Source organism: Parambassis ranga, chromosome 16 (genome assembly GCF_900634625.1).
Source record: "Parambassis ranga chromosome 16, fParRan2.1, whole genome shotgun sequence".
NCBI classification, from domain to species: domain Eukaryota; kingdom Metazoa; phylum Chordata; class Actinopteri; family Ambassidae; genus Parambassis; species Parambassis ranga.
This window is the reverse complement of record NC_041036.1, coordinates 4999292-5026428: the sequence shown is the minus strand read 5'-3', so window position 1 is coordinate 5026428 and position 27137 is coordinate 4999292. Positions and strand designations below refer to the sequence as shown.

The 27137-nt window shown below is 41.8% G+C and overlaps 3 protein-coding genes across 3 annotated transcripts; all 3 read right to left on the bottom strand.

Annotated features, from left to right (window-relative positions):
- Positions 1–8246: 8246 nt before the first annotated feature.
- On the bottom strand, positions 8247–13298 carry prdm13 (PR domain containing 13). Its single transcript, XM_028426175.1, has 4 exons — positions 13048–13298; positions 11680–11811; positions 11446–11566; positions 8247–9730 (listed from the first exon to the last, which is right to left on the bottom strand). Exons 1-4 carry the CDS (start codon positions 13213–13215, stop codon positions 8247–8249), a joined length of 1905 nt encoding a protein of 634 aa, XP_028281976.1. The 5' UTR covers positions 13216–13298.
- A 5423-nt stretch (positions 13299–18721) lies between these two features.
- Positions 18722–22766, bottom strand: LOC114448699 (desmin). Its single transcript, XM_028425835.1, has 11 exons — positions 22455–22766; positions 22181–22340; positions 21905–22054; positions 21396–21515; positions 21222–21317; positions 21015–21149; positions 20808–20918; positions 20621–20731; positions 20382–20506; positions 19229–20299; positions 18722–19072 (listed from the first exon to the last, which is right to left on the bottom strand). Exons 1-11 carry the CDS (start codon positions 22682–22684, stop codon positions 18979–18981), a joined length of 2403 nt encoding a protein of 800 aa, XP_028281636.1. The 5' UTR covers positions 22685–22766; the 3' UTR covers positions 18722–18978.
- Positions 22767–24723: 1957 nt separating this feature from the next.
- On the bottom strand, positions 24724–26586 carry tstd3 (thiosulfate sulfurtransferase like domain containing 3). Its single transcript, XM_028425851.1, has 4 exons — positions 26319–26586; positions 26068–26235; positions 25690–25849; positions 24724–25190 (listed from the first exon to the last, which is right to left on the bottom strand). The coding sequence occupies exons 1-4, from the start codon at positions 26461–26463 to the stop codon at positions 25133–25135; spliced, it is 531 nt and encodes a 176-aa protein (XP_028281652.1). The 5' UTR covers positions 26464–26586; the 3' UTR covers positions 24724–25132.
- Positions 26587–27137: the final 551 nt, after the last annotated feature.

Below are 27137 nucleotides of genomic sequence, written 5' to 3'. Positions count from 1 at the left end.
TTGAGGTAACTGTTGCTCTCTTATAGACTGGCAAAAGCAGATTATCGATAGTAGTTTGCAGCAGCCTGTGGGCTTCAATTAAATCCCACTATTTACCCGTTAATCGATGACAGCTAGACCTGCTACTTTTGTGCCTTTTGAACTTACATGTGAAACAGATGATACAAAATAAGAATATAAGAATGTATGTTGTCACAGTATGCAATTTCCTAGGAACTTTGTTCTAGCTTTAAGAGGGGATTAATAAGTTTGTGGTCTGAAGCATAAGCAGATATATTATGCAGCTTTATTTCAATGGTTTTCCGGTTTTTGGATGTGAATTTGAACTTGTTCAGCACTCTCCAACTGATTTGGCATCCACTGCTGTGTTGGGGGTTGATGTGTAATTGTAGAATGGGATGGGATTAAAAAAAACAAATACCAGGTTTTCTTAAGAGGAGTTCTTTAGGGCACTTTTATCTAGGGTTAAGAGAGATGTAAGTGTGGTGCAGATTCTTTCATCTCGCTCTTGACAGAAACAAAACCACATAAAAGTGCCTGGTGTATTGTTTTAATTACTGAGCAACAGAACAGCAACAATTTTATAAATAGGTTCACATGGTACTGATTTCTGCCTGAGATTCTTTTATTATGTGCATGTACATCTATCTGCAGTGATGACTGTGCTTAATGATCATGTGAATGGAATTAAATGCTTTTTGCATTAAAGGAGAGAAAAACAAAGTTAATTTGGGTCAAACTTATCACTCATTTCATCATTGGAGAAGCAGGATACTGTCATCTTACACATCAGTGTGCTTTGTATTTGTCCTACATGTTCCAATGTGTGTAGCTGGTTTATATCTGCTTTAGGAATTGGTAGCCAGCACGAGAACTACCTCTTCACATCCTCTTTGTCAGTTGTCTGTCATTGCCTGGAGCACTTCATGACTACATGAGATGGATGCTTCTCATATTGAATCATCATAACGCCACTGTGTATTTGATCCATATGCATTTTATTCATGGATTAAAACTGATTGTATGTAACTTGGACACAAATAGACTCCTGCGCTCGCAGACCTGACTGCTTGATGTGACAACCCTAAACAAAAGGCATTATAGTTTTTTTGCAAACCTGTGCAAATGAAAATTCATCCTCATTATTCATCACATCAAACGGGGCTGGGGCCCAGAACAGGCTCATTTGCAGCTGAATGTGGGAGGCAGTGGCGATACTGGCCTATTTAGCATGTGTTTGTGTTGCGGATGGAGGAGGAGAGGGTACCAGTGGGCCACAGCTGGTGTGCCACAGTCTAAACCTTCTACCTGCTGCTATCACAACTGACAGGCTGGGCCATGAACATGGACTAATAGTGTCTTCCTGACTGAAGTTGAGACAGTGGACTCTCACACTCACAGACCTTGTTATGTTTGCTTGTTTCTTCAGCCCTCCATCTTTCTGATTACAACTCCTGTCCCTCCCTGTACTTTGTTGTTGAACTCCCTGCAGTTATGTGCATGCTTGCCAAAAGGCATCAGTTTCTTTCCTTGTGCTTTTCTTCTCGAATGTGTGTATTTTATCCCACTGCTGCGCTCTGTGAAACCAGCTGTGTGTGTTTACTCTACCTGGTTTACCTGCTCCAGGAGAGCAGCCTGCCAGCAGCAACCTAGTCATTTCATATCCACTCTGACAGGCTCCCATCACTGCCAGGAGGACTGCCTGTCTGCCACATTATTTGCAGACTATGAGTGTACAGCTAGGCGTGCATGTTGTGCGCACATAAAAACCATTTGCTCCATCTCTTTCAAGTTTAGTTTGACCAGTTGTGCATGTTGACTCTACCTGCATTCATCTCCTGGTCTACCTGCTCCAGGAGAGCAAGCTGCCGGCAGCAGAGCAGTCAGCCGACATCAGCTCTGTCAGTGGTAAAACGAGCAGAGATCGCTGCCTCTTTCTGAGAGACGTGTTTTTGTTTTACCAGCCATGCTCCACTAGAAAATCCCTGAAATATTCAACTGTGTAGCAATCACAGATCTGGTGCGGCATGCTTTAAGAACAGCTACAGCTGTGTGTTTTGTCCTGTACAGTTTGTTGAACACATCCTGGGCTGTGGCCTTGAAATAACAACGTAATAACATGGCATTATGTTTACTAGTTCTTCCTTTTCCTTTGTCTGTGCTGCATTGTGGGAAAGGCAGGTGCTGCAGTAGACTGAAAAAAACACCATTCAGCCCATCTCCAAATATTCAGTATGTCAGATATTTTAGACTCTAATCAGCGTCTAATCGGCGTACTACCATCAAATTACTAGCAACTCCATCATGGAACAGAAAGCTAACATCACATAGGATTATATCATTTTAGTCATCACTGACCTAATTCAGTTCTCTCACTGTTAATTTCATTTAATCTTGTAGCTATATTTGCTTTAATCACAGCTAAGCACACAAGTTTTTTAATCTTGATATTTTTGCAGCAGAATCATATCTAACATTTCTATTGCATATCACTGTAAGATGGATTTAGACCTTGATAGGAAACATGTGTCTGTGTTGAAATCACTAAGTGTTCATGCTAATTGAAGCTCTGCTTCAATTTGGATTTATGGTCTTGCTGGTCACCATCATTCTTCTCTGCTGGTTTGAGTTTTCCTGATGAAAAGATGGAAACTTGAAGAACTAATTTGAAATGTGACCCTGCAGGAATCAGTGATTCTCTCTGTCCTATCTTTAGACAGAGCTAGAATAATAGCATGGCTAAACTGAACATAACCTCCGGGGCTGAAGGTTAAGCCACTACCAACAGCCACTAAAGGCTGAGTTTAAAATTGAACCAATCCTTATAGACTCCTTTTCTTAAAAGGTCTTACTTTATAGCAGAAATAAAAATATGTATCTGTCCGTTCCAACTTTTTATTAAGGCTTAAAGTCATGTATAATATAGGACCACTTTATGCAACAAGTGGATGTAGGTTCCCATTTTTAGATGTTAGGCTGAGTCTGGCATTACAGATGTGATGGCCATTCGAGCCACCATACTGAGATTTCCAACTGCTCTTTAATTATAGACAGTCCCTCCACCTTAATTTAAACGTGTTTAGCTAAACAATGCTAACTAATGCATTCTTCCTCATTCCTCAGATTGCCTCCGGATATGTGAATTGTTGTGCAGCACTGACTCTCGCAGTGCCCTTGAATGCAGACATAAAAATCCCAGCAGCCCATGCTGGCACTGCAGAGTGTCACTGTCTGTCTTGATAGAAATGTTGTGAATATACTAGCATCTGCACCGTATTCTTTTTGATACACAAGGGATGTGGCTCCAAAGTTTATTTATATTAGCAGCATGAATGAAAGCTACTACACCAGAATACAGTCGGTGGTACAAGACTTTCAACTCATCTCTGCTTCACTCATCCTCCATCAACCATTCAAACATGGTCCTCTTTGTCACCTCAATAACTGATGAGCTTCTAAAGACAAACTAACGTTTGTCACATTCATGCTGTCAAACTCAGTATGTAGAAGTTCTTGTAGCTAAACTTTGTTCTGCTTTTTCCCTGTGATTTGGAGGATGTCTGTTTAATAGTGGAACAAGAGATTTTATTCAGAACTTCGTCTTTACAAAGACTATCCTAAACACTTTAAGTTAAACAAATTCTTCAATGCAACATTCACTTTTCAGCTTTACAGCATCCAGCTTTAACAGTTCAAATTGGAGAATGTATTGCATACAATGTGTTACTGTTAATTTTACCAGAATAAAATAGTGTCAGCAGTGCTGACCTACAACTATTCTTCACTTTACCTTAATATGTCAGCATAACCTTTTTTCTTTTGAGATTTCAGGCTTTGGCTGTAATTGTACTTTTCCTTTTTTTCCCCCCTGTGGACATGCCAAGAACTATTGATTGCATAATGCATGATGATTGGCGCTCAGTTTACAATAGCTTTGTCTTCAGCCTTTTGCATTGAAAGAATATTTTAAAGGCGGCTACACAAGGTTTCCTTTTGAAGTGATTAAAGACCATAAGACCATTTCGAATTGATTTCTTGAAAATCCTGTGGATAACCAGGGACCTTATCCTGTTCTCGTCAATGCTGTGAATAGCATATTTAGTGGTTTTAAATCCCAGTGTGAAGCTGAAATATCCACCACCTTTATCATGTCTCTTGTATTGCTTGGTTGCTTTGAAAAGGATTCCTATGATCAAGGATACCCGCACCAGGGTTTTAGAAGAGACTTAGTCGTAGCCTGGAAACAAGTCAGCCCTGGTGTGGTGGTTAGCCTGCTGGTGAAGTCGAAGTTTTGGATCAAATTCTAGGCTGGGAGTCAAACTCTCTCAATCAAACTCTTTTTTCCCAATGTTCCCACTAATGAACGGCACTAATTGATTGAAAACGCTGGTGGGAGGGGACGAGTGAACAGGGCATTATAGTGTGAGAGAGACTGAAAGGGGTTTGAATGCAAACAGCGTCTGGATCTGGTCCAGACTGATGTGGGGGCCCACAGCAGTGAGGAGTGAATATAATACAGAGTACAGTCAACACAAGGGAGCAGACGCATAAAGGGACAGTCGACTCCGACTCCGAAGCCACACCCCTGCTGAGTGTTTAAACACTTTGTGGTTAATTACAATAATTCCTGTGGGTTGAATCATGGTGTGCATTTGTGGACAGTTATAATGCGAGTGCATGTTTACTACACATTTAGGTGAATGATTTCATGTGCACCACACTGCCCTTTTGTTCCGCATGTCTTAAAAAACAAAAATACATTTAATAAGTAAAGGCCCAAAGAAGCATCTCAATAAACTGCATAGCATCACATATATACCTCCCCCACCCCCACACCCCTTGGGAAAAGTGAGGTCACAATCCCTGTGGAAAAATCTAATGTTCACTTACTTTCAATCAGATTCTTTCCAGGACTATTCAGGGCTTGTGACCAGTAGGTGAACAAAGATCAACCAGCCAGTTTAAAAGCTTTGCTTTGCTCTTCAGTTTCTATCACAGAAACCTGACTTACACTCAACCCCACTATCCGTTTCACCCTCGCTAATGGAAAAATCTCAAGCTATCAGGCTCTGCTTCACTTTAGGTCATTGTAAACTGGATAAAAAAAAAATCTTCTTAGAGTCATAGCTTACACTATAATAAAGCATGAAAGCTGCCCTTCTTGTTGTGCTGTTATAGGCCAAGTGCTCACCGTGCAGTCAGTGATGCAAGATCGTTCCACCAACAAATGGGCCTATCTGTGTGTTATCTGTGTTACTTAATAATATGTTGTACATTTTGACATTCAGGTGTTTATTAGCTTGATTGATTGATTTTTTTTTAATTTGGAAATTTGATATTATTTAACTATTTAGTGGAATGAGCTGATTGACAGAGCAACAAGGTCCCTTTCTGTATTAACATAATGAAAAAATGCATATAACCAGTGCTTCTAATTGCCAAGTTAAGGACTGTTTTCAATATAAGACCTGCTAATACACAAATATAGGCTATATGCTGCACCTTAACCAAACTGTGGCACAAAAAAACAGTAAAATCTGAGAGAGCATACATGCATCCTCTGAGCTGTACTGCACTTAATGTATGATACTCCAACTTCAGACTAACAGGTCCAAGGACTGGAAAAAAAAGAATTCAGACATCCAGCTCCAACAGTGGAGGAAAAAAATGAAATATATATATATATACTCTTGAAAGCATACTAAGTTAGTGTTTTCCTCTCTCAGCATCATTAATGAGAAGTGGCAGGGACAGAGAGGAATGAGTATAGTAGTACTTTATAGGCAGATTCTTTAAAATTATTAAGTGGATTCAAGGTCATATTTGTCTTCTCTGTCTCTACATAAATGAGGTGCTCATTCACCTGCAGTCATCTTAAAGTGTGAAATTGGCATCACACTCTTATGTTGACACAAACAAAAACCAAAACAAACCTCGGCTGTTGGGTGGTTTTAGGATGGAAGAAACTCTGTGACTTCTACCAGTTTACTTAAGAGAAGGGATCTTTATTTTCACACTGCTTTAGATGGAATGCCTAAAAAAATGACTGCAGTGTTTCTGATTTAAAGGAGGTTTGACTGGTTGGTAGAGTGATGTGACCTCAAGCCTGCTGGAATCCAACATATCCAAATAGAAGGTGGCAACCCCTCCATTCTTCCACCCCACCCAGCTCCTCAGAAAGGCCGTCCCTGATAATTAAACCCCATAAACATAATGCAGTCGTTTAAATACACACAAATTCCTTGGAGGATGTTTCAGATTTCCATGTATATATATATATATATATATATATATATATACTTCTTTTCCGACCAACATTTTCAAATTACTGTATCCGTCAGGGAATTTTCTGTGAAGCTGCTCTTGTGTTGACGGTGAAAGATTTTTCATATTTTTCATTTTTCAAAGCACAGGGAAGCTTCTGAGGGCTTCTGAGACCATTCATGAGTGAAGTTTGGTTTTTGTTACCATCAATAAATAAATACATTTCCTATTGAACAAGACAGTACAAAGGATTGGTGACTTTTTATTGAGGTCACTGTAATTTTACTTTTGCTTCACTGCATTTAAATACCGTCCTGTTTACTTAGCTACATTTATTTAAAAGATAACATTTTTACAGCATTTTCAATGTTTAATATTTAATCTGCACAAAATAGTTAATATTATCTAACAGTAAAAATTAATGATCCAATAATGTATGATAGTGTGACTGGAGCACATTTTTTAAAATTTCAAATCCTTTTTTTTTCTTTACAGTGAAGTAAAGAACATCCATACAGGTAGACCCCTTTTAAATGGAGTTAATCATTTAATCACACACACTAAATGACCTACACTGATGTTTCCTTAGTTTGATTTTATTTATTTTGGTAGAATAAAAGAAAAAGAAATATTGAAAATCTCCACCTTCAGTAGCATTGTTCTTACAGGCCTTGCTCATCAGTGCGGAGGAGTTGCTGCTATCACAGGATTTGTTATATACCTGTAATCACTTAATAGATAAATAGTCATTGTTTCATAAAACACAAATAGGTATCCTTCATGAAGCCGTTTATTATCTACAGTGTGTTTTAAATGGACATCTTCCGCTGGAAATATAAATAACAGCCCCAAACAACTTTATTTTTTTTGATATTTTAAATTAAATTTATTTTAAAAAAACACAAACAAACAAAAAACAAACAACGACTGAATCGACAGATGTTAAATATTGTCCTTATTGACAATATAAACAGACATATACAACACTTCTCCACTGAAATGTGAAATATCATACTTTACAACTTCTTTACATAGGTTATAACTGCGATCAATACATCTTTTTTTCTGTAGAAATAATTCCTTAAATAAAATTGGACGCTGCTTCTTCATGAACAGCATGCCTCAGTAAGAAAGTGCATTTTTATTATTATTATTATTATTATTACTATTATTCATTGAGGCGCAAATGGGGAAAGAAACGTTCGATCACAATAATCCATTTTGTTGCTGTTTTGTGGAGATAAAAATGCCCATTGTTGTTTCTAAAGTGCAACTGACAGTTTAGAGGTTGTTATGGGGGATATTATTCACAAGAAAAACTTAAATACAAAAGACTTGTGTTCTTTTGAAGCGGGTAATTCCCCGACAATAGGTCCATATCCAGTCTGATGGCATGCAGTGCTCTTTTTCCAAACCCAGAAATCCTTTTCTTGAAATGGCATAATACAAAAGTACAGCCATCATACCGTTTTATTATTTTATTTTTTTACTCTTTCAAACAATATATCTGATTTAAGAAGCCTTTGTTTTTGTTTGGTGAGCAGCTGGTTTGATTTCGGCCAATAAAGACAGATTTCTCTGTTTGTATCAGAATGAATGTGAAAACAATTACGGTGATTTGCATTTCAAACAAACGAAAAACCACCGGCAGACTTCACTATTTTTTTTTCTGTAGTTGTCTGGTAAGCTGCCAAAAACGCAAAGGCCACTAATCATTTTTTTTCTGCAGCAGCGAGAGAAAAGGTGTCCTTGAGGAAGACACGGAATATCTGTCTGCCCAATTACTGAGAGAGGCTGTGCGTTTTTTATTTAATACATCATGGAAATTCTGTGACTGGAGATCAAAAAGAAACCAAGGGACCAAGGGCGGAATTTATGGTATATAGACTAAAATGTAAAAATACAAGACTTCATATAGGACTAGAGGACTTTATGTCTGGCAGTGTACACCTTCAGTCTTTCTCTGTGGACGTGAAAACGTCTCAGTCATTGTTTTTACTCGACTCCTGGTCGCTCTGGTCGTCGGTGAAGCACACATCTACGTCGCTGTCATTGTCACTCTTCTGTTCCGCGTCCTCAAACAGGCCTCCCGGTTTGTCGTCCAGTTTCTTGCCGGCCTGTCCGGGATGCCTGGACTTGATGTGCCTCTCCAGGTCTCGCCTCCGCACCAGCACCTTCCCGCAGAAGTCGCACCTGTAGGGCGTGTTTCCCTCAGCGTGGAGACGGATGTGTTTGTTCAGGTTGCTGGGGTCTCCGAAAGGCCTGAAGCACACCTTGCACTTCAGCGGCTTGTAGCCTGTATGAGTCCTCATGTGGATTTTTAGGCCGTATTTCCTGGAGTACAGCTTGCCGCAGTACAGACACAGGTGTCCCTTTTTGGGTTTCCCAGACGCGGTGTTGCTGGCGCTCCCGGCGGGCATGGAGTCCAGTCTTGTCCGGTTCTTCTCTGCTGCGATTTCAGACAGCTGTTGCGTGTGCATGGCGATCTCCCGGTCAATGTTAGTAATTGAGCCCATGTCTGGGTTCAGTGAGGGCGTGCCAAAGTAGGACATAGACTCTGGGTACTTGAGGAGGTTGCTAAAGTGGAATTTCAATGGATAGTAAGGTGAGCTGTATAAAAGCTCCCCGTTATACACAGTAAAGGGCATCAGTGGGATGTTGCAGTCTCCACCATAAGTCTTAACACCGTCAAAGTGAGGGAGGGAGAACCTTTCAAAGTGGAGTCCGGGGGGCATCTGGGGGTAACGGGATGGGGACAGGCCTGAGTGCATCCGGCTCTCCACGTGCTTAAAAGCAGAGGTCTCCTCCATGTGAGGCAGCAGTGGGAAGCCTCGGATAGCGTTTGTGCACGGCACCATTGGAGATGTGGAGTCCATAACTGCAGGTGCGCACTTGGGAGGCGCTCCTCCGTTAAGGCCCTCGCTCACGTTGCGGATAGGTTTCATGTTCCCAATGAGTTTGCTGAATCCCAGGCCGCCCAACTTCACGTTGGCCTCCTCTCTAGAGGCGTCTGCTCCCGGTAATTTGGAGAGACCAGTAGGTTTGAAGGCAGAGCGCACACCCGGATGGAAGCCCATGCTGCTTAGCATTGAGGATGTGGCGCCTAGGCCGAGGAGGTGTCCCTGGTTTCTGGCTGATGTGACGCTCATGTCGAGAGCTCTGTCCTGCTCCTCTGAACTACTTTTCTTTGACAGTCCAGTTTTGTTTAAAAACGGCGAGGAGGACACTGCCCTTCTGCCAGAGTCTGAGACGGATGAGGTGCTGTGGCCGTTCCTCGGAGAGGTGGAGATGTTGGGGATGTCTCCGGATTTTGGGGACCTGCTGAAGGTCTCGGTGCCTCTGGCCTGCTCGCTGTTCACAAACCCTCTGCCGTTGCTCAGCGCGCAGTGAAAGTGGACGTGTGCCTTGAGTGTGTTCGGGTATTTGAATATTCTCCAGCAGTACCAGCAGATGTACCGCTCCTCACCTACAGAGACAACAGAAAACACCACATTATTAGTTAAATTGATAATCACACAATACATCCTGGTAAGAGGCTGTGCGTAAAAATGCAAATAACAGGTTTGGTAACCTGTAGAAACAAGAACAGACGCACAGGTTCATCAGTGAATCACAGACAAAAAAAATCTAAAAAATCATTTTGATGTTGATAAAAAAATAATATTTAAATACTTATATATGTTCTTTAAATAGCAAAATCTTCACCTGCAAATCTCAACCTAATGGATCCTGCATGTGTCTAAGATCTAGCGCCAAGTCATAATAGACACATGGAGCCATCTTAATGACCCCCCAGTCGAGCACTCGGGGGTTAATATAGATGTAATGATTTTGTAATCCTCATACGGGTCATTGTTTATGATGACCGTCAAAAGAGCAAATGTCCTGCCCAATCTGGCGCTCAGAAACCGATGCATTGAATGCAGGACTTTCCCCTTTCTGGGCTCTTTACCCGTGGAAGTGACAGCAGCTGTTGCTTGAAATCGCAAGTCTCCAGAAACAATGGCGACGGGCCCATCTGTTGACGCCTAATAATGGGAGAGAGCGTATGTCCAGGAGCGCACACGGTGTGTTGGGCCGGAGAATCAGGGCAATATACACCCCACATAAAAGTTAGCATTCATTTGGTCACAATACCTTAATGCGCCCACCTAATTTACCGTGAAGCACTTGTTTTTGAATTTATTTGCTTTTGAATACATGAATATTAATGACGCGGTGACATTTGTTAACCTCCGCCTCGCGACTGAATCACAGCCTCTTCTTCTTCCATGGCCGCAGAGACACGTCAATTTCTGCTTTTAATTGCTTTTTTTATTCTGTGTCTCAAGCACCGTAATGAGCCTACTTTATCCCTATTTTTTATCCGTTTTCCCATAAATTTGATATCATTTCAGGCTTTGTATAAATCCATTAAGAGCCCGATTCATATCAAAATCAAAGTTATAATCCAATATTATCTATTGAAGGAATTTCCTACAAGGTATCTGATGATAATCTTTATTATTTAAACGGATTAGTTCCTGCTGAGCTGCCGTTTCACCAGGATTAGGCCTTAATCCCCAAGCTCAAACGCCAAATGACAATTACTAACCCAAACAAATTGATTAAGTCCAAAACATGTGTCGAAACTCACACAAAATATCCCTGTTTTCATAGGAAATTTAGTCATCATTAACACTTCGCTTTCGATTAATTTTGTCCAAATATTTTTCTGACGTCTTGCTATAAGAAAAGCCAACTTTCCGCAGGTTACCCTGCAGCACTTATTTTCATTTATTTTAGGTATGTTTTTACCTTTTTTCTGTTTTTTGTCGAATTTGTGCATTTTTAAAACGAACAAACAAATCAAATCAAAGGCTGCCTGCAGGGCACAAAAAACACACCCAACAACATCCCATTGATTTCCATGTCTGCAGTAAAGCAGGGGCATCACGGGTATTGGCAGTCATTTAACTGTGCACTGATGGGCCCTTCAACACGTCGATGTGTCCATAAAGCTGGGAGCAATCCCACAATTTTCAATTTTTTCTCATCAATGAAACATTCTTAGAAAAATAATAGATTGTTTCGCCTAATTTTATGTTGTTGTTCTGGTTGTAACGCTTAAGTTTTCCCTCATTTTTATTACAGTGGTCAAACTTTCCTCCCCGCACCAACATTATTAGCAGACTTATTTACCTTTTTCGTCGTGCGTGGGAGTGGCCGTAGTTGGGATGTCGTACCACTGTGCCAGAGCGTTGGAGTACCAGACACTGAGCTCTTCTCCTGCTGGGATTTCTCTCAGGACGCGGTAAAAAATCTTCAGAATAGAACATTAAAAAAAGCACGTTAACTAAGCTGTCAATAAATGAAAGTGATATAGAAAAACACCAGTGGGCCTGCACGTGTGATGGGATGGTGTGAAATATTCACCTGTCCGCCAGGTAGGTCAGACACAGCCTCCAGGTTTTGCTCTTGGCTGTTCCTGGCGGCGCGGATGAATCCGATCCAGTCTGGCACGGGACAGCCCGACTCGTCCACGAACTCCCCCCTTACCAAACGGACCTGAGTCAGAAGAAAGGAAACATTGTGATGCGGAATGTTAAATATGAAGAAAAAAAAGCCACTTACACAACCAGACCCAATCCTGCCTGAGTTTAAAGTTTAAATGTCACTCTCTCTTGTTTATTATTTTCATTCTTATTTTATTCATCAGTCCTCTGTCCAGTGAAGGCAACACATGACTGTGGGTTTGCTGTAGTACCTGCAGGAGCCGCGGACACGCATGACCAAAGCGCGCTTAATGTGTCTTTATCCGCTCTGCTGATAATTTACTAAAGAGAATGACAATCGGGCCTAATTGAGTTGATATGGGAAACGAATTTGAGGAGTGTCAGAGCGTTTCTAAACTGTTCAAGGACATTAAAGATCGAAGCGTGACATTTGACACAGAGATTGCACCTGATGATCGCCGGCAGCCCCCGGGCCACGCATTTAGACGCATCAATCACAACTGCTGACAGCTTCAACAATAACACGGTGCAGTTATAGGGATGCAAAAATCCGCACTCCTGCGCGTGGAAAATTCGTGTTTTTCAAGCTGATATTTAAAAGTTTATTCGTTCTTTTAATGTCTGAATGTTTATTTTAAAATATTTTGACACTTCAAATATATGATTTACAACCAAGCTGCTGTTAATATGAATATTTCCCAGTGCCACTGCATGAAATCAGTTCATTTAATTTAGTTTTTTATCACAGTTTTTCCTTTTTTTTAATTTTTTTTTTCGTTTCTTCGCCTCAGGCTGAGGCCCCGGCCTCAGTGGCATCTTTCTTTGGCCGGATTACATTAAAATTAAACGGCTCATCGGGATAACAGGCCCGCCAGGCAGTGAAATGTGAGGCGGCTGAGGGCATGAAATCCCCACACAGCAGACCCGGTCGCCCATTAGGCCGGTTAAGTAGAAGCACAGACTGACAAGTCGGCCACTAATGGAGCTCAATTATTTCCAACTTGACAGGCCAAACCAATTAATAACTACAGGCCCGATGGAGTTTGACAGTGCACCTTTAAATCCAAATGTAACCCCTTTTTTTTAAAAAATAGGCTGCACATGATTATATTAAAAATAATTAGGCCTACTAAATAAAATATAAAATGGCATCTTTCCTTTAAAAACAGGTTAAAATGAAGATTTTCAATGCAGTTTTTGAATAATTGAATTAATAATCAACAAATATAATATCAAACCTATCGCTATAAGTTAATTTTTTTTGTAAGTTTTTTTTTTTTAATCTTACCTTTTTCTTAGGTCCAACTTCCTTACGATCCGACACGTACTTCCCGAGTTTGAAGATGCCCGGTACCGGTCCTATCCGGAGCCCGGCTGGGATGCTGCAGTCCGCAAACACACTGACGGTGGTGGACGCCCTGGTGGCTTGCATGGCGTGAGGTGAGATCAGAACCATGAAGACTGATGGAGACCGAGTGTGAGAGCTCACGGGGAAGGAGGAAGATGAGGATGAGGAGAGGAGGAGAGGATGAGGACAGGCCGATATCCGCCCTCAAAGTGACGCGATGGCATTATGCTCTCCGGCTTTTCTAGTGATGGAGCAGGGTAAGGTAGCCCCCCCACCCCCATTCTCTCTCCACCCCCCAGAGGATGTGAGTGTGTGCAGTGCTGGAGAGGCGGGGGTGGGGGTGGGGGGGGGTGCTGCAGAGAGGTGATGCTGTGCTATAAGGTAGTTTAAAGGGGGACATGAAGAGGGGGGGGGGAGCGGTCCTGAGTTTGCAGCACTGTCAGCGTGGAGTGTGTGTGTGAGTGAGTGTGAGAGAGTTGGGCTCTCCCAGCAGCTGTGTGGAGAGGGAAAACGGGCCGGCCTGGTCACATGGAGACTTTCCCTCACCCCGGCGCATAATGAATTGCTCCAAAACGGTCAAGAGACACAAAGGGCCAGGCGACCTTCCCATCCCCGAAATCCAATTTGTCAAGGGCAGAGAAAAGAGGGTGCAGAATCAAAGGTCCAGAGCGGCCATTAATCCTCAGCATGTGGCTTTGTCCTCCAGACAGTTCCGATATTTTAACTGACAAATCCACTGTATAATTTATCCATAAATCCTCACCCTTTTCCATTCTTCCTTTTCAAGCCAGGTTTTTGGAAATCAGTGGCTACTTTAAATCTACTTGGCTGGCATTCTTTAGGTCCTGCATACTTCAAAGGGCTTTATTCTCCCTCCTCCTTTGTGTCCATACTTTAACAAAAGGAGCTGGAAAGTTTAGAGGACTTGTTAACTTCTATTGACTCTCGGCGTGTGCCGGGTAGAGATCAGGCAGGTACTGAAAAGGGAGAACCACCAGCAGGAAGAGACACAGAGGGGGAAAAATATTCCCAACGCACACACACTTCATTTTTTTAAGAATTATTCTGCTGATTGTGTAACAAAATATTGTAAACTATTAGAATAATCATTTAAATTTTTACCATACAAATGCATTATGTATCATACAAATTAATTCTTTAATTTAAATTCGTAACATTTTTTAATCCGATATTTTAGAAACTTTTATTTTTAAAGAAATCTAGCTGCCCTGTGAGAACCACGTATTTCCCAACTTTCCATGCATGGATTTTATCATTATTATTAATGTTTTACAGCCTCAGAATTCAATGAAAACTGTAAATATTATAGCATAATTAATGCGTTGCTAATAATGTCATTCAAATATCACACATAAGCCACATGACCACAGACACACATATCTGGGAGTCTGTGCAGCAGGTTGCTTTGAGTCGTTGGAGGCTTTTTAGTGCAGCGCTGGTGAGTCTAAACAGAGAAGAATAACAAGAACCTGTGGGCGATCGGTCCAGACTAGAAACATGTTCACCTTTGACCTGTCCGCTTAGGCCTCTCTCTCTTTCTCTCTCTCTCTCTCTCTCTCACACACACACACACACACACGTTCTCTCTTTCTCTGAATCAGAATCATGACATTAGAAATACTGAAATCATGGAAATTACTGCTTATAATACATGGATGAGGATCGGCTAGGTCAACATGCAAGTAATAAAAATCAAATATAATGTCCCACAATGCGCATTGATTTATTTGAGAGGAAGAGTTCAGGTATAAAACTGCTGCGCATCAATCTCTCTCTCCCTCTCTGCAGGCATCCCGTGTCGCTCCTCGCTCCCTCCTCTCCTCCACAGTCAGTCAAAGAGCCTGAACGACACGCGAACAATCTCATCAATAGGCGCAATGTTTGCGCCCGGCTGTGCAGAGAGGTTATTTATTAACGCCATTTGCGACTGGTTCCCATCCACCCCTGCGCTGCTTTTAAGTCCGCAGTGAAATTAATTATTCTTCGAAGGAAGGAAGGAGGGGGGTGGTGGTGGAAAAAAAGAAACAGAAGACGAAGACGTTTCCCCCTTTCTGTGTGCGGAGAAGTCGCAGGGATGGATCCCCGCTCCAGTGTGCGCCGTGAAGCCCCTGAGGAGCAGTGAAAAGGCTCGGTGTCAGAGTGAAAGCAGTGTTAGAAGCAAATGGGATGGAAAATTAAATGAAATTAAATGGCTTGACCGGCGGTATTGTCCCTCCTCCTTTTATTTAAAAAAGAAAAAAGAAAAAAAGACACATTAATTACATGGTTGGATCTTTATTCTGGGACAATATTGCCGAGTCCATCAACAGCATTCCGCAAGTGCGCTTCTCCTAAATGAACTCCGCGTCTATTTAATGAACTTAAATAACGACCTGAGAAGAATCGGATCTTGGAAGAGGAGGCAGACGTTTTATGGGCGGCCCTGCCTGGCTCTTGCCAGCCCTTTTTGGATTTTAACTGTCTAAACGGTGGGGCTCTCTGATTTAACTGGTTGGGCCATTAATGAGCCATGAATATAGAGGAACAACCTGTCTGCAAAAGCAACAGAGAGCAATGCCCCACCAGGGATCTCCATTCATGCGCCTTGACTATTACTTCAGGGGTGCCAAGGGTTCACCACCACCTCTCCTGGACTGGTTTCAATGGCCTACCATTTAAGACCCCTCTGAGCTCAGAAGAAAACACATTTTTTATGTCGACCCATAAACTTTGTTTGGCTCTATTCAACCAGAGCCCTAATCATTGTCCCACTTAGCAATGTGGTCTATTTCTCACCGATTCCCACGTTTTGGACTCTGTGTTTATCCAAATCCATTTATTTCTCCACATGTAAGCCCACACCTCCTGTACTCCTCACATTCATCCAGTCACACGTCTTTTAGATAAAAAAGAAAATCCTAAATCCTCACCCTGAAACAATCCCTTTATTATCACTCCTTTTAATTTTGAGCCATAACTCGAAAAGCCCACACAGATAGGTCTGTTTTATCTTATTCTTTCTTTTTAGTTTTTTTGTTTAAAACAATAATATTGGGTCAAATTCGGTGTGTTTTCTGGGGACTGATGCAAGCTGCTCTGTGGTCAGACCAGCTGCGTTGATGCGGGTGGGACATTAACGACGCGTTTGAATAGTAATTATGCTTGTATGGGACTCCCACCAGATGATATGATTGGGATTTTAACCCAGACTAATATTCAAAATCGCATTAGAGAGGAGACGAATGAACGGCACCTGATTCAGCGCTGTTCATGCGTGATATTATTCAGAATGCCTTCTCTCTCTTCTTTCCCTGAAGTGGGCTGCACCGTTTTTTGGTATTCAAAGTCTTAAACAAAGTTTTTGCGCCGGGCTTTTTTTTTTTTTTCCAGTCAGGCCACATTTCCCTGACTTAAACTCACTTTGTCTCGCATGAGGAGACGCGGATAAAAGCCTGTGAAGTTGCGTGAATTGGTATGTTTCGGTGTGTATACCTTATAAATTCATACCTTTTCTCACTCGAGCGCCTCAGAAAGAAAGTGTCACTCAGGCCGATTCTCTCTGCTGTCCAACGCATTTAGCAGGAGATCTATTTGAGGAGTTCATTCCTAGGCAAATGTATGCAGGCAGGGCTCTGTGTGAATAGAGCAGCGTGTCAGCCGACCCTAATTGGGATTTAGCCACCCAAAGCATATGCACAAAGTGACAGAAAATCACAGCTTTCAAAGAAAGTCACAACTTTTGCCCTTCTTGGTGAATATGAGGAGCGGGTTCCCCTCGCCTTATAGAGTGAAGCTGCATTTTTCCCTTGGAGTTTCTTGGATGGAGGTTAGTGACCCAGTTGGCCAAGCGGTTTGTTTCTGCAAACAGAAAGTGTGAGCAAAACAAGTATGATGGCAAAGAGCACGTTTAAAGACATGCAACCCTGCGTGTAACCTACGATTGAATATCACGACATGATTGGGCAGATGTTATGGTTATTATCTAGACAAATAACCCCGACTAATATGATTCATTTAAAAACTTTTAAGTTTAAAATGTAATTTTTAAATGTAATTTTTTAAAATAACTAATAAAATTATTGCTGCTACCACTTTACTACTTTTAATTATTATTTAGTGCGTTTATTTTTTTTATTTTGATTAAGTTTTAATTTGAAAGAATGCATTTTTTCCTATTGTTTTTTTTTTTAGCTTTATGGTATTTGAGAATATTTCGTATTTATTTATGTCCCTAGTATATATTTACTTCAGTCTGCTTTTCCTTCTGCGAATGAAGCACCATGGAGAGCTCCGCACATTTGCGTGCATGTGCAGACTCCCTCGCCTGCATTATATTGTAGACGCAATGAATGTGGCATTTAACTCCTGCAACTTAGAGCTGAGCGTGTATATGATTATTTATCCCTTCTTCAGGTCGGGTGCACATTAATAACGCGCTGTAACAGAATGTAATCTAATGATATGACCGTCTCGCGGCTGCTCATTATAACCCTCGATTGACAGTTCTGGGTTCAAACTAATTGTCTCCCGCGTGTTCGGGTGGGATGAGCTTGTGGAAATGATGTCCACAAGAGAAATATTGATTACTGAAGTCTCTGCATAATAATCGTACAAATTATTTGTATGGCAATGGTAGCGTTTCATTGAGGTCCTAAGGCAGCTGCCTTGGCTTTAACGAGGTGGTCCTTAGGTTTTTATGTTAAAAAATGTTTTTAACAAAATTCGACTATTTCTTTCTTTTAAATGTCTCACTCCTACATGTCTTTTTATCTTAGAGTGATGCTATATTCATCATTTACATTTTTCAGTTAAATTTCTTGCACAAAAATGTTACAGAGTCTGCATCAACTGTGCAAAAATGTAAAATACAATTTTCTAATCTAAAGCACACACCACTGCATTCAGTGCCCTGTAAGACCTTTCAGACTTTGTTGACTTCAGTCAGTTGTCTCCAGTAATAATAATAAGAAGAATGGCATAGTAATGTTGTTGTTTGTTCCATAAGAGCACTGGTTTTGCTCCTGCCTTTGTTGCCATGTGTGTCTTAGGATTGGTGTTGTTGCATGTCTCCACTGTCTGCCCCCTGAGCGGGACACTGAGCGTGTTTGGCATCTGCTAGCCAGATCCAATCTCTCCCAATCAGCAGCAGGAGGAAAAGGTGTGGATATGGATGGAATGAGGACAGGAAACGGCTGTGTGAAGTCACTCTGCTGCAGGACAAATTTGGACTGATGGATTCCTTTGCCCTGCAGAACGTGTCATAGGTTCCGCCTCGGCCCGCAGGTGACTCTTTCCCTCTCTCTTCTCTCTCTCTCTTTCTCTCTGTTTTGCTGTTCCCTCATGATTTCAACTTGATCATTTCAAGCCAAAGCCATGAGCACATGTACTCTAAAACCCTAAAATTTAAAGGGTTGTGGGGCCAGAGGGTGCCAAGGAATCACTCTCCACACCCTTACATTGGAAATTAAACAAAAGACCTGACATATGTTTTTCATGCATTTCAGTGCTGCTACATAATTGAATGTGCAGGTGTTCCCAGTTGTGCTTTTTACCTAAACCTATCCCTGCATGGAAACACATAACATCCTCTGTTTTCAAACAAAAGACAAGTTAATTGAATGCTGATAGCTTTATTTGCAGCAAGTAGAGAAAAGGTGGGAGTGTACAGCACACAAAAGTGTAGGAGACATGTAGGAGACATTTAAACACTAGGATTTGATGGTTTCTCTCTGCAACAGAGGGTCATTCGTGGTCTTCTTGTCCAGGGCAAAGGTCAAAGGTCAGTGTCCAGACATGGGTTTGGTCAGTGCAAAGCTGAGAGGGGCGTGGAGGTTTAAGGGTGAGAGGAGGTCATTTGGGAATTTGTGCTGCTCATTCGTCGTCAGAGTCATCAGCCGCGCCGCTGATGGTGTAGGTCTGTTCTTGGTGGTCCATCTCCAGCACATCATTCTCAGTTTTCACGGTTCTATAAGGAAACACACAAATGGAAAGGGATAAAGAGGCTAAAAGATGTAATGCTAGCTCTAACCCTACAGTGCTTCTTAATTAAAGGCATGCTTGGTGATACTTATTCTTAAGAGGCTCTGTTTAAAAGAATAGAGATACCCGATGGTACCTTTACCTAATGAGCACAGTCCTTCTCTCTGTCAGCTCCACAGCCTGCTCTGCATAGGCCTCAATGTTGCCGTCATATCCATCTGATCCATATCCAATTCCGTCACCACTTTTGTCACTTTTTCCTGCACCTTTTTTCTCCATTCCACCAGTGCCTGACAGAGCAACACCTAAATCATCTCCACCCACACCCTCGGCTCCTCCGATACCTGGGTGTCCACCAGGACCCGTTCCATAGATTTTACCTCCATCTCCACCAACACCATTGCCCTTATCTTCACCTATGCCACCTGAACCTGTAGCATCACTACCTAGACCCCTTCTGACACTGCTGTCACCCACCCGTCCGATACCACTGCCCAGATCTCCAACAACACCAGCACCAACCCCTGTAGCACCAGTACCTATTCTCCCAACACCAGCTCCCACTCCCCCAGTACCCACTCCTCCAACGCCATTACCCACGCCCCCAGTAACAGTGCTGGCACCACCAACAGCTACTCCTCCAGCACCTATCCCACCAACAGCTGTACCCACTCCTCCAACACCATTACCCATGCCCCCAGTAACAGTGCTGGCACCACCAACAGCTACTCCACCAGCACCTATCCCACCAACAGCTGTACCCACTCCTCCAACATCTTTTCCTACCCCACTAGTAGCCACTCCTCCAATACCACTACCAGGACTGGCGTCTCCTGAACCCCAAGTGCTAGCACCAACACCACCACCAGCAGCACCCACACCCCCAGCTTGAGCTCCGACACCCAAACCTATACCTCCAGCTCCTGATCCAGCCATGTCTGCCCCACCTACTATACCAGCAGGACCCATTCTTCCACCCAGGCCTCCAGTATCTAGACCTGCAGCTATGCCCCCACCTGTTCCTAGTCCACTCCTCATGCCTCCAATACCTCCACTACTACCCTCTATCAATCCACCACCCATTCCACTCACACCGCCTATGCCTCCTCCACTGAAGCTCATCCCACCACCAATGGCGCTCATGCTACAGCTGGTGAGGGACAAGGTTTGCATCATGCCAGCGAGCCGCAGGTCCTCTCCCTCAATCAGTTTTCTGAAATACAAAAAACAAACGATTACTTTATCAATCTTAATTCTGACATTGAGTCAATTTTCATGTTGTTTTCTTTTGTTACCTGTAGGTTGTAATCTCAATCTCCAGAGACATCTTCACATTTAGGAGTTCCTGGTACTCACGCAGGTGTAATGCAATTTTCTCCTTGGTGGATTTCATTTCGAGCTGCAGGGCCTCAATCCGAGCCTGTTTGGTGAACAGAGTTATATAGAGGAACATGCTGTTGTGCTGGGAGTGAGAGAATGGCTGACTCTGGTGGGATCAGGTGTGCACCCTGGGACATTATTAGCTCATGTTTACCTGCAGGTCTTCCAGTTCCTTCCTGTACTTTTCCTGTGTCTCTCGGATCTGGGCTTCCAGAGCTTCATTCTTGGTCCTCTGGCTGTCCAAGTCACGTTCTTTATTTTGTATCTGAGGGTATTTTTAAATTGTTATATGTGATTTACTTAAATAATATCGATTTTCATTTATTCATTGCGATACTCACATTCTTTTTGGCACTGCCTATTTCCTCTCGAATGCCTCGAACCTTATCAAGGTGACCTGACGTCTTTTTAGTTATATCTTCAAACTTGTTTTTGTACCAAGAATCCATTTCCTATCAATGAAGTGTGTTAAAGTTGACAGAAACATACATTTAATGAACACAGAGACTTTTATCTTTTAGCAGTGATATTGTGTGTTAGTAATTCACCTGGAGATTTTTTGCTGCAATGTCATCATATTGATTTTGGATTTGTTTCAAAGCAGCTCCCAGGTCAGGTAAAGCAAATGCACTCTGGGCTGAAGCATGAGCTGCGTAGATCTGTTTCATCAGCTCTTCAATTTCCTGCACAAGAAGAGATCTTTAGATGTGATCAAAATTAAATCAAACTAATTTTAACATTAAGATGTTATCCACCTGCTGATGGATCCGCTTAAGGAACTCAATTTCAACTTGCAGTTGCTCCAGCTTCTTCTCCAAGGCAATGCGGGAGGCGGTGGCTTTGTCCACATCCTAAAGAACAAATAAAATTCTTTTCATGTGCGTTTATGCCTTGTTGAAAGAGATATTTCTTCATTAAATGGCACCTACAGGACGGAAAGCTTCAATCTCTAACTCAGCTTTCTTCCTCAGCTCCACTGCCTCCTCATATTGGATTTTGATAGCCTCTAGTTGAGCAGCTGCAGACCCCTTTGCTGCCAAGGAAATGTCCTGAAATCGAGAAGCCATACATAATATGCGTGATTTTATGGTAGTTTCAAGGGTTTGTGTAGATCAACTTTTTTTGCACCATAAAAGTATTCCTTCGATCAGAAACACAAAAAAACACAAAACACTGGTCTGATCGAAGGAATACTCTTATGGTTTAAAAGGTGAAGACCAAATGAATCTTGTTGAAATATAGCTTTTTTTGCAGTTTATATTTGAATGCCATTCATCTGTGCGTGTGCTGACAGTTGTACTCCATGACACCCAAACACACTGAGGTACCTCTCAATTTGCCTGCCAGAAATAAGCCTGTGACCAGGTAAAGAACCTTGAAAACAGCAAGTTGACGTCTTGTATCAATGAGAACAAAAATCAGGATAATTTTTACTTACCCGCTGAACTCTCATCTGTTCAGCAATCTTTTTCAGCTCCCTCAGCTGTTCCTCATACAACAGGCGCAGACCTGTTGGCTTTTCAAATCGGTTCTGGTAGGCCTCGATCTCAGCTTCCAGTAACTTGTTCTGCTGCTCCAGTGATCGAACCTTGAAGCACACAAAAAACAGCCTGAAGCAGGTACCACAGTATGGTTCCGGTTCATTACTTTAGTGTTGCTAAACAAGTGTAATGATGGACACACAAAAATACTCTTGGTTTAAAGGCTGTTTTACCTTGTCAATGTACACAGCCAGTCTGTCATTGAGCACAACCATCTCCTGTCTCTCGCTGGTGCGAGTGCTGAGGAATTCCTGGTTCTCAGCTGCAGCCACTTCCAGGTCTATGGCGGGCTCTCCACTGGGTCCAACACAGACCATAGCTCCTGCAGCCACACTGAAAACACATACCTTATACAGACTAACCTGGCCCATAGAAGAAAGATATGTAATGTAATAAATACTACTTTTAAGATGGATTAAAAGGCTACTATGTTTTCACTGTACTTACCCAGTTCCCACCATGCGAGACCTGCGTGCTGCTGAGATAGTCCTTCGACCAACTGAGTCCATACGCATGCTGCTGGCTGCGGCTCTTGAGGAGTAGCCAGTGGAGCCATGGCGGGTCTCTCTCCTGGTAGGTGATGGGCTGGACACCCTGACCTGGTAGGTCGAGGTGCTGCAGCTGCTGTCCTCGAAGTGACGGCGGTAGGATGAGATCCTCTCCGGGCTACGGCTCATGGCAGCTGTTTAGCTGTGTGGCTGTCTGAAGGAAAATACTCAAACTGGACTTTTTGTGATTTACTGCTGCTCCACCTTCGGTGTTTGCTGTCCCTTTCTGTCAGCCCAGTCCTGGGTTTTATACCCCTTCATTGTCAGTCATACTTCTGCTCTGTACGAGATTCATGAGCCAGCACCTGTGGAATCTCGAACCTCTGCACAAAAACAGGCTTGACCTTCTGTTCAGATATCTATCAGCCGCTTGTGAGAAGCAGTACTGGGCAGGGATCGCAGCTGATGCCATCAGACTCTCCACAAAAAAAACCTCCTATAATCAAACTCCTGCAGTAATTCCAGCACCTCAGTGTGCGGCACTAGGCAGACAAGCAAAGGGCAGTCAGTCAGTCAGTCACTGCAGCCAGTAGATGCAGCTCTGATGTGATGTGCTCTGATGGAATAAGGGACTTTAATTGAATGCTGAGCAGAAGCTGGAGGGTGACCTGATGAGGCTGCAGAGGAACAAAGAGCCCTGGCAAGATTTGACATAAATTAGTACTTATTAGTCTGGTCTGTTTTCAATGTATTAAAACTGGAGTATGCACACAAAAAATTGAATTAAGTGCTTCAGAGGGAAAATAAGGAGGCAGGAGAACAGGGGGGGGGGATTACAGTCTGGAGTTCACGGTTGACATCACAGAGTGATATGAGTGCGGAAAACAGTGGTCAGGCCTGTTCTGGGGAAGTCTTCAATGACACCTAGAAGGGTCACTGGTCAGGGGTCAGATGATGTTCCACTCTATCTACCAGCAGCACTACCCTTTAGACTCTTATCAGAGAACCAGAGAATATTTAGTTTGTAAAATTCCTTTTGATTTATTCTTCCATCTAGAACATCTATTCCTTTCCAGTGACCTCACATCTTACAGCAGTGTGGGACTTTTGGGAAGAGGTGGAATCTTTCAGTCATGTGAGCAATCATCCTTCCAATAAGAGGCCCTTGTAATGTTGTAATATGGCTCATCAATGTGTTATTTTCTATTTAGAAATGTATGAGACCTTAATGGTAACATGCCCTATTATTGGTTTCATGTTACTACTCGCACTTTTACCTTTCTGATTCTAGGCATAAAGCAAGTACATTGTGTTATACAGGCATATGAAAGAACATCATTTTTATTTATTTATTCCTATACAATAAGCAGGTGTTGTATGATTTTTAGAATGTTAACTTTTTATATTGTTTTTGTAGAGCCTCTAATTCCCACTTCTCGACACACATTAGAGTTCCTAATAGTTATATTACACATAATTTCAATTTGTTTCAACAAATGAAAATAAAAATAAACTGTATGTATGTTTTTCAATAGAATTCAATAAAGTTTATTTAAATGTATATTCAATACCTCAATGAATAAGTAATACCCATCATTTTTAAACGGTTTAAAAAGCTCTTGAAAAGACCTGAGCTAAAGAGTAGTTTTACAGCCACAGATCTCCTGTTATAATTAATATGAAGGTGAAGAGAGGCTGCAATGTGAATACTGGCATTCTGAGCAGAAACGGCATCAACACGTCAGCTCCAGGTTTATTCATGCTCCTAAAGTTGCTTTCATCACAGTGACTTGGTATCAGCAAGTTCTGGGACACATTTTATATATAAAAGTGAACCAGACTTTGAGATTATCATTTGTTGGATCCGTTTGGACTTTCAGCGTAAATTGTAAAAGAGAAAGCTGAATAGGGAACAAGGTCCATGGCCGCGGTCGACAGGCATTTTTCTCAGCTGAAAACAAACTGTTCATTAACACAGATGATGAAAGAACCTGTTAATAATCCCTGGAGTGTTGGTGGCAAATTCATGCTGAGACACACTGGATATTAGACACAGCCCTTCAATACAGTAGATCATCTCGGGTCCAGTGGCTGTCACTTTAGTAAGCCTCTGTGTGCCTGTTTGTATCTCACATTATGGAAATGTCAATTTTTTTTTTTAATCAGACTAGCCGAATACTGTGCTCATACATTTAAAAAATAAATAAATAAATAAATATAGCCGTTAATTAAGACTATCATTTTATTTATTAAATTGTTGGCATCAGCTTCACTGACTATTAAGCTGTTTAATATTTACATGTACCTGAAAACTGTTCATATAATGGACAGAAGACTTCTGACAGTAATGCACAGTCATGTAGTCATTTGCATAGATAGCCAAAAGCAAAATCTTTAGCACCTTCTGTACACTAGTTCTATCAATCTGAACTTCTAAAGGGTTTATAAATGATTCCATGCTGAACACATTTCAAGTAATATAAGGTTCATTGATTTTCAGCAGCAGACTTGTTTGTTGAACTCATGAAACCACAAAAAAACCCTCTACAAGATCACTGATCTCAGGTAATTTATAAAGAGCTTTAAATATATATGTATATATATATATAGAAATGTTCGGCTTCCATCATCCTGGGATCATTTATGCTGTTCATTTTTCACCCAGTCTTGCCATCCTCCAGGGTAATGCTGAACACTGAAATAAAAAGAAAAATGTTGGTGAATTGTTGTGTAAAAAGTACATAAACAAGACTGGCCTATTAACTTTTAAAACTTGTAAAAGTTATAATGTGTTATGTAAACTAAAACAACTGTAGTTGTGAGTCACTAATCTCTGAGAGAGCGGAACACTTTTAACTCCTCCTATACCAGCCCTGTTCACCTGATTCTGTGTCCACAAGATGAAATGGGAGATATTTTGGTAGGAATTGTGATGTCACTTCCACTATGGACTACTTTCTGAAGGCCATGTGATGTGTGGCACCTTTCCAATGAAAGCTGGCATTTTGTAACAGGTCAATGACCTTAAGTTTTAAACTCTATTGAATAATAAACTTTTAAAAGTCAAATTCAGGTCAATTGCTGCTTCTCTAGCTTTTATCCAGACAAATATGAATTTTACAGCTTATATGATGGGTATTTTGTGATGGAGCAAACATTTTTAGACAAAAACATGCAAAGAAAACACATCTCACTCTTTGTATCCCAGTGAAACTGCTGTGTCTAGTGCATTCTTGCTCCTGACACCAGCCAGACAAGTGAAGACGACGTTATCTGTGTGCTGTGGCATTTCACCACCATACTTCTCTTTAAAGTCTTCCGGCCCCAACTGGAGGGCAGCGTTCACCTGGCCCACTACAAAATCACAGACAAGCACAAAACATAGATGGAACACTGAAGGTACAATAACATGTTAACATTAGGAAGTGTCCTCCATGTTTGAGATCTTGATCACTTTATGCTTAATGTCAAAGCTGTTCAATTAAGCTGCACACAACAAAGAACAACTTTTGTATACTGCATCACTATATTGTTTGTTTATAAGGAAAAACTTTACCACAAGGAGCACTCACAGGGAACATTGACGGAACCGGGAATGAAGCCGTATTCCCGGAGCTCCCAGGGCTCCCGGACGTCTATAACCACAGATTTCTTGCCGGCCAGGAGCTGCTTCAGTTGCTCATAACTTACATCTGTGGCCCGGGGCCGCGAAGTGAAGCTGCGGAGCAGCAGCTCTGTGTCTGGAGCAAAACAAAAACACGTGATACACGGACTGGATATATGTGCAAACTCTAAATATATGTCACTAATGTCTCAAACTCACTTCTGTAACCGGGGTGAGTGTTGGTGTTGACAATGCAGGACGCAGAGCTTCTTCCTCCGGGGACAGAAGCTCCGGGCAGGACGGTGGTGTTCCATAACAGCCGCGGGACAACACCGACAAACCTCCAACTCCTCCTCAGAGCCATGTGTAAATATTTACCCCCGTGTTATATTTGGTATTAACAACCCTTTCGACGCCAAGCCGTAATTGCGCAGTAGCACTGTATGCAAAAACTATAAAAAGTCACACGATCACATTGCCAACAACATTCTGCGCCTGCGCAAAAGTACGGCATCGCCAAAAGGACAAAAACATTCCTTCCGTGGAAACGCTCTTGTCAAACTGTACACGCTTGTCATCGTCACATTAATATTAATAATGTCGAGTATTTCTCAACTCAACATAGTGACCATCGCCCTACAACTTTAAAACAAATGTGCAAAGACATTATCAAAAATAAAACGTATGATGCGTTCATGGCTTAGGGGAAAACAAGGGAAGCAATAAACCACACATTTCTCCACCTCTGACTGTAGATTTTTTTAACGTAGAAAAATACAATATCAAACTATGGGTCACCACTTGCACTCCTTGAGATTTCCTTGAGATATTCCGGTGATATTGCCAGCCGTCATTTTTCCGTTTTATCTGTCTGTAGTCAAAACAAAAGAAAATTATAGCGCCAGATTTTTTAGTTTGTATTAGCAATACAACAGAATTTCTATGTAAATAGAATATAACAGTAAGACAAATTTTTTTTAGCTAGTTTTTTGCTGCTTGCGTTTTGTAAAATACTGAAATACTCTTGAAACAATGTAC